Here is an 8,431-nt window from a genome sequence, read left to right on the forward strand (position 1 = left end):
TACAGCCTTTTTCTGTTTTTTCATGGTAATTTCTACAGTCACACACTCCAGCAAGTTATCAACAGTCCTTGACATGCTCTCGACTTTTTCATAACAGAAGTTATTATCTATGTACAAGGCCACACCACCTCCCATCTTATTCTCTCTGTTTGTGCATACCAAGTCGTACCCGTCAAGGTCAAAATCCACTCCCCTTACATTATTAATCCAGGTTTCAGTAATAGCAATTATATTAAAAGCATGTGTAAGACTACAAAGATAATGCTTTATACTCTGAAAGTTAGCGTACAGACTTCTGCTATTAAAGTGAATTAATGATAATTTGTTTTCAGTCTTGACATTGCTGTTAAACTGCTCATCCGTGTAATATTTGCAGTTATTTTCAAGGTTCTTGAAAAAGTTTTCTTCAGGGTCAAAGCCTTCGTCCGTTTGATAGTGCATTTCAGTGTCTGCAAATGTGTTCAGTTCCAGATCCCGTCCCTCAAAATCTATTAAATTCTGTAGTAAATCACTGGTCTCATATCGTCCATTAGTCATGCTGGGTGTTGATGGTTCCACAGCTCATCTGCCATCGCAGATATCAGTAAGCTTCTTCAGACATGAGAGGGTCCCGCGGCCCCATCATACTTTCTGTGCCTAAAGTTCACCATGTATAAGGTGGTGGGAATAAATCACACATGTGCAAGTCTCTAGCAAGTCCCAAGTTATTGTGGTGAAAATGAATGAAGTTAACTTCCTCTGATGATTAATTGTGCATTCGTAGGCTATAAACAAACCCTTAGCTATTAAATATAAAGACATGCCTTGCAATGACAGATAAAGCTGGATGTTGTATTGGTTGTGCTGCTGATTTCTGCACTGTAGACTTTGCATACCACTGCTCTCTTCTTACCATCATTGACAACATAATCCTTGACTCTAAACTGTATTATTTTTGGGCTCTGTCCCTCCATTATAAGTGCATTCTGTGACCCGTGTTACCCTCTGCTGGTTGGCTGCTTTTTGGTAGGTTGCCAGGTTTACACATATTACAATAGAAATCACCTGTGTTTCAAAAACAAAATGTAAAACTCAATATCTAGAAAAATGCAAATATTTCATTAAAAAAGTGAAGTAATTTAAAGTCATCTGTCTCAAGTCTAAGTCTCAAGTCATGAATTGTTTCATCATAGCCTATTATTTTGTACCATTTAGTTTATCTTTATTACTTGAATTCAGTTGTCATATTCTATTCTCTGTTTATTCTACTTTTAGTCTATTTTAGTTTTTTAAATGATATGGGCATTCAACACTAGGTGAGAGAGAAACAGTATTTTGATTTTTCTGTATGTCCTGCACATATAGTGAATTGACAATAAAAATCTTTCATCTTTGATCTTGATTTTTGAATAGGAAGTCAATGTCAAGTTGAGTCCCCAAATTTATGTAACTCAAGTCCCCCACCTCTGGGACCAACATAGTTATTGTACATTTTGATGTAAAACTGGGTTGATAAAGGTGTATAGCTCTACCGATACTGTTAGTGCACATACAGATATACACATAGCCAACTTAAGGCAAAATTCAGGCACAATATTAACCCTGCTTATCTCAGAAACATTTATATGGTTTATATGACGCGGGATGTTCTAGAGTTTATAAAGGGAGTAGACTTGCTGAATCAGCATTCGCGCAATTCTTCTCTGATCTATAGGCTTAACTTAAACATTTCCTTTGAATCTCAGTGGCCTTTTAAACTACGTTACCCACACTGCATATCGCGTTAACGTCATCACAACAGGAAGAGAACCTGATGGGTAGAGCAGTGTGGCAGCAGCATAAATGAGTGTACTGTAAATCATTGTTTAGCAGAAAAATGTTTCCCTTTCAACCAAAGTCGATGGACGGCACACAGGATCAGCAGAACCCCTTTAGCAAAAAACAGTAAACCCACCGGTGAGGCTTTGTTCCCTAGGTTCATCCCGGTAGACCGTTCACCTATGATGGAAAGGGCGATGGAGCAACTCAACGTACAGCTCAATCGGCTGACCCGTTCCCTCCGGAGGGCCAGGACCGTGGAACTCCCAGAAGGTAATACTACAGATTGTTAAAGGTGTTTGTCAAAACTGGGCGAGCTTGGCAGCCTGTGGCCTTCACGTGCTAAAACATTCGTAGTGAGGTGTCATAGCACTACTTCGGCCTCTGTCACTGTCACTTAAAGTACACCTGGTTTGTGTTTACTTTGTCTTTTCGCATTGACAGCCGACCACAGGGGAGCAGGAAGTGAGAGGGAGCATCTCTGTGTTGTTATTCTGTCTGCCTTCAGAGGACATGGACCTCAACTTCTTTTAAATCAGAATCAGAACCAGACTAAATGACTAAAACGTTGCCACTGGAATTCTTGGCTCTTTCTTTGTGAGAAAACAGATTCTTGTACAATATTGTGTAGGTTCTGGCAAATATGGTAACTTCTTATAGTCTGCAGTGACAAGCTCATATCTTTTAATTTGGTCTTATCATGACTATCATATTTCTTCTATCAGGAACTTCGATTATCTGATAAATGTGCCATAAAATGGATGAAACAAATGGTGATCCATGGTAGTGGTAGAGTTCATGGTAGAGTACCATTAATTTGGAAATCTCCCATGGTTAAATATGGCTATGGCTGAATGAGATTATGAATATAATAAACAGTCTACTATATTCTATACAGTATTGTACAATACCACACACATATATATAGCTTTTATTTTACCATTGGGAGCAGTGGAGAAATAGAACTAAAAACACCCTCTTTGATTCCCCATCTCCCATTGTTATAGCATATGCCCATAATACTGTACCTTCTTTCTTAATTATGGTATTTTTGACAGTACAACATGCAGTCCTTAACAAAAGAGCCATCATTAACCACAACACTATTCTATACATCAGTCAGGTTATGGATACAGAACTTTAAAATGGAAGTGTATGTTGGGTATGTACTGTATGTGTATGAATCTTTTTCACAGCACAGACTCTGTCTTGTCATAGCAGCAAAAACACTGGTGGTACTGACATTAATGGTGGATCTGGGTTATTTGTGCACCCCAAGATGACAGTGTGATGGAGAGTGAGAATACCAGGGTCCTGAAATTGTAGTTAATTGGGACATCACCATATTTCTGTGCCAAATATACCTGTTAAGGCACTTTCCCGTTTTAGCAAACATAAGTAAATTCTGTGCATGGAACATGGAATTATTGTGTACTGTTTTTGGTATTCCACTTAACCCATTGTAGTGACTCCCCTGCTCTTTGAAAGCTTTATAGGAACTGCAGTGCAATGTTAAGAAAAGACTCATTTTGTACCAATGTGCAAAATTTACCAGAAAAATATTTGTTTATTCATTCAAAAATGAAGTTAAAAACATAATACAGGGACAATAATTTGCCAATACACTGTCTTTGATGACATCTAATGGCAGCTTGCAGGAACTTCTAGGTTTAGTTGGTATCTACCACTGTACACAATTCAGTGATTCTGAACTCAAGAGTTTATTTCTTTATTTACTAAGCAGTTGAAGCTTAAAATTGAATTAATGAATATATATATCCCAAGAGTCCATTCAGAACATGTGGTAAATGTTCTGAATTCCTATAGCCAGTGATGCTTTTCAGGCTTCTCCACACAGACGAGGGGTCACTGGCTGAAACCTGAGCTTTCAGCTTTTCAGAGTAGCTCCTCTTTGCTGATCTCCCTTGTCAGTGTGTTCCTGGCCTGGCTATACAGAGTCCTGTCCCCACTTCTCTAGCCCTCCTCTTTGGCATGATGAAGCTGCTTGAGTTTTACTGTGAACCAGGACTTGTTGTATGTGCAGAAGGTCTTGGTGGGCACACACATGTCCTCACAAAAGATGATGTATGATGTCACAGTGTCAGTGGTCAGAGAGACCGAGGGCTGCATGGGGAACAGAGCGAGAGGCATATTTTATTGCCATGTAGTCTATTCTGTGACATTTTGGTTGTCATATATTTGATTTGCTGCATCTTGCACAGGTCTTGATGGATCTGAATAGAATACAATACAGCTGCCACAAATGATTATTGATTAATCAAAATTCAGCTAATTATTACTTTTATAAAATGCCTGAATATTAAAAAAAAATTGTCCATCTTAATTTATGAACCAGACCCCACACACAGTTCAAAACCCAAAAGTATTCACTTTACAATAATGAAAGTAGTTTTCAATCTTTTCTTTTAACTAACTTTCAACTGTCTTGTTATTTATGTTCTATTAATTCAAATTCTAATTCAAATTATATTTGTATAGTGCCAAATCACAACAAAAGTAATCTCAGGACACTTTACAAAGTAAGGCCCCTAGGCCTTTCAATTATTATTATAGAGGAAAAACCCAACAAATCCCCCTTGAGCAAGCACTTGGTGACTTTGGGGAGGAAAAACTCCCTTTAACGGAAGAAACCTCCGACAGACCCTGGCTCTTGGTGGGCAGCCTTCTGTCTCAACTGGTTGGGGTGAGTGGATAGAGGAGAGAGCAAAGAAGAAAAGCAACAGGACACAACAAACAATCAAACACTGGTCAGGTTGATGTGGCTGGTGACTGCTCATCAGAAAGACCTGCAGCCTGAGGGCGAAATGATGATTCAACATAAATATTGGTGATGTCCACATGCTAGCTTTTTCTAGGTGTTATAGAGAAAACAGTGACAACTGAGTAGACCCACTGTCCTGATGAAGACTGCAGAATGCAGTTGAACAAGCTTTAAAATAAGTGAACCTTGAGTTAAGATTTTTTTGTTTTTGGTCAAAGGAATAAGGTTGCTTGAAGGTTGTTGAAGTCAATTTTTAGTATCATCACGTTTTTTATCACAGCTTTTCTTTATCAGTGAGTCTTTTGAGTTGAGTTGAAAATTGAAAAATATTTTTTAAAAACCCTACCATAAGTTCTCACAGCCATTTTAAATGCCTTGTCCACAGCCCAATAATATAAAATGATACAAAACAGAGAAAAGCAGCACATTCTCATTTTTGGGAAATTAGAACTAAGATGTTTGAAAATTTTGTTTGTTAAACAACTGATATGATTAATCAGTCATTAAAACTGAATAATTTAGTTTGAGCTCTGTTGATAATGCCATCACTGTTGACTGTCACACCTCACTGTCCTCTCATGTAATCTACTAAGATGTACTGTCTGTTTTGTACTCTTTTCTTCCTTCCTTCATAGACAATGAGACTGCAGTGTACACTCTTATGCCAATGGTCATGGCTGACCAGCACAGGTAAACATCCAACTGTATAACATGAGCGGTGTATTAATGTTGGTTCACACTTCAGGCACAATTCATGTATTGTTCACCTGCTTCAGTAGTAACAGTGTCAAGTGTTTTTTCTTTATTCTGCACACCCGTTACACCTGTAGCAGTATAGTGATTTGCCGTTGCCTCCAGAAGAGATTATTCACTGGCTCTCTCTAAAAGGTCAGTGTCAGAGCTGCTGCTCAACTCTAAGTTTGACGTGAACTATGCCTTTGGACGGGTGAAGAGAAGTCTGCTCCACATCGCTGCCAAGTAAGATATTATTGTTCACGCCTTCCTGGCAAAATATTCAGCAGTGTTGTGTGCAGAGTAGGGGGGGGTATAAAATCTGTAGTGTGTGTGATGACATGGAGGTTCATAGCGGAGTGAGTTTGGCTGATGTATCTTATTGCAGATATACTAGATAGGCCAATTGAGTACTTCATTAATCCTCAAAGAGAAATTACTACCTTTGTATAGATTGCCTGATAAATAAGAAAGAAATTGAAGTGCATACATTTTGTGGTTGATTTTTCTGATCAGTGTTTGTATAAAAAAAAAGAAAGATGTAATTATCAGATTTTTAAAATGTTCAAGGCCTAATGTCACTGTGTATTAATATCAGACAGATTTTCACATGGGTGGTTTTGATATATCAAAGGATATCTGTAAAGCAATTTTAGGGGTCTTGGGTAGTTTCCTTGAAGTGTAATGTCAGTACAGTAAGCTAGCCAAAAAATGACAACCCAATCCATTTTTCTGCTGCTTTGAAATCTATTAGCAGGAAATGAATAGTCATTTTTAGTGTATGGGCCAACTACTGGAAATATATTATTGAAATCCATGTGTTCTGTTGGTCCACATGTCAAACATTATATTGAAAAACATTCAGTTATTCATATTTTCCCATGACAGTTATACCCCTCAATCCTTAGTCAAGCTCATCTCAATAACTGAATGGCCAGTTCTTTCACATTGTAAAAAACATAACTTAGAAGGTTTTCACACCTTTTTAAGTTTTCCACATTTTGTTATGTTTCAGACTCATCTTTAAATGGACTCTATTCATTTTTCCCCTCATCAATATATACACAGTATTCAAAACAATACAGTTAAAACAGGTTTGTGGAGTGTTATGTAAAGTTAAAAGAATGAAATATCCCATTTACATAAGCATTCAGACCCATCACTTAGTACTTGGTTAAAGCACCTTTGGCAGCAATGACAGCCTGAAGTCTTCTTGAGAATGAAGCAGCAAGCTTGGCACCTTTATTCTGGAAATTTCTTCCATTCTTTTTGACATAATTGTTCTAGTCCAACCAGGTTGGATGGGGAGCGTTGGTGCACAGCCATGTTCTGATCTCTCCAGAGATGCTTAGTTGGGTTCAGGTCTGGACTCAGACTCGGCCGCTCCAGGACTTTCACAGAGTTTTCCTGAAGAATTATTTTCTATGTTTTCTTGACCGTGTGCTTTGGGTCATTTTTCTGTTAAAATGTAAACCTTCACCCCGGCCTTAAATCCTGAGCACTCTGGAGGTTTTCAGTCATAATTGATCTCTATCCCGACTAGTCTCCCAGTCCCAGTGACAGAAAACCATCCCCACAGCCTGATGCTGCCACCGCTGTGTTAGGCTGAAGGGATGGTATTAGTGAGGTGATGCTCCGTGCCTGGTTTTCTCCATACACACTGTTGGGAATTGTGGCCAAATAGTTCAGTCATTGTTTTATCAGACCAGAGGATTCTGCTTTTTGTGGTCTCAGAGTCCTTCAGGTGCCAAACTCCCAGCTAGTGGTTGGAGAAGTACTCAGATTCTTTAAGTAAAATTAGAAACATGACAGTTTAAAAACACTCTGTTACAAGTAAAAGTACTGCAGTCAAAATGTTACTTAAGTAAAAGTTCAACGTACTAGTATCAAAATATACTTATAGTACCAGAACATTCAAGCTAGGCTCCACCAAATGCATAATTAACACATTCTAAGAATCGGACAGTCTGCACATAAAAGTAAACATATGTTTCCTTAACCGAGCATAAAAAAAGTAGGGGGATATTAGAGGAAAGAAACATATCACTGGCACTCATCCCTCTCAGCAATAAAAAAAAAGAATCCGAAATACATAATTATATGCAACCTGGGCCTTTTTTGTCATTCTTTTGCTATAAGAGCAAAGAAGGACAGTAAGATTTAAACAACAAAACCTTCACAGCATCAGTGCAGTTCCCAAATTTGCAAGCCAGGGTATTGACCAAAATGGGATACTTCAGTCTTTTATTCTTAATAAATTAACAAAACACTACAAAAACCTGTTTTCATTTTAACTTTGTGAATTGCTGTGTGTAGATTGATGAGAAAAACAAATGTATTGAAGCCATTTTAAGACAAGTCTGAAACAAAAAAAATGTGTAAAACCTTGAAAGGGTCTTTATTTATCCACTGTAAATAAGTGAGGTCTATTTGTGTGCAAAACCTAATAACTTTGTAGCTCCTATTGAAACCATTGAGGTTTTTGGAATAAGCAGTAGGACACTGTTTCTTGAAAGAAATGTTGCTGTTGAAATCTGAGACAGCTGACGGGTACCGGCAGGCCAAGCGAGCTGCAGCCCAGGCGGTTGCGGAGGCAAAAACTCGGGTCTGGGAAGAGTTCGATGAGGCCATGAAGAAGGACTATCAGTCGGCCTCGAAGAGATTCTGGCAAACCGTCCGGCGCCTCAGGAGGGGGAAGCAGTGCCCTGCCAAAACTGTTTACAGTGGAGGTGGGCAGCTGTTCACCTGTTCCAACTATAGGGGGATCACACTCCTCAGCCTCCCTGGGAAAGTCTATGCCAGGGTACTGGAGAGGAGAATTCAACCAATAGTCGAACCTCAGATTCAGGAGGAACAATCAAATCAAATCAAATCAAATTTTATTTGTATAGTGCCAACTCACAACAAAAGTCATCTCAGGACACTTTACAAAGTAAGGTCTAGACCTTACTGTTATCAATATTATTACATAGGGAAAACCCAACAAATCCCCCTTGAGCAAGCACTTGGCGACAGTGGGGAGGAAAAACTCCCTTTAACGGAAGAAACCTCCGACAGACCCCGGCTCTTGGTGGGCGGCCTTCTGCCTCGACCGGTTGGGGTGAGTGGATAGAGGAGAGA

The 8,431-nt window shown here is 38.9% G+C and overlaps 1 protein-coding gene across 1 annotated transcript in view; it reads left to right on the forward strand.

Annotated features, from left to right (window-relative positions):
• The first annotated feature begins 1,749 nt into the window (after nucleotides 1–1,749).
• hace1 (HECT domain and ankyrin repeat containing E3 ubiquitin protein ligase 1) overlaps nucleotides 1,750–8,431 on the forward strand; it is an 84,769-nt gene continuing 78,087 nt past the window's right edge. The window contains exons 1-3 of the mRNA XM_020614814.1: nucleotides 1,750–2,070; nucleotides 5,215–5,269; nucleotides 5,468–5,557. Of these exons, the coding sequence (XP_020470470.1) occupies nucleotides 1,980–2,070; nucleotides 5,215–5,269; nucleotides 5,468–5,557 (236 nt within the window). The 5' untranslated portion in view covers nucleotides 1,750–1,979. The remainder of the gene's footprint in view (nucleotides 2,071–5,214; nucleotides 5,270–5,467; nucleotides 5,558–8,431) is intronic.

Source organism: Monopterus albus, unplaced genomic scaffold (genome assembly GCF_001952655.1).
Source record: "Monopterus albus unplaced genomic scaffold, M_albus_1.0 scaffold151.1, whole genome shotgun sequence".
NCBI lineage: Eukaryota > Metazoa > Chordata > Actinopteri > Synbranchiformes > Synbranchidae > Monopterus > Monopterus albus.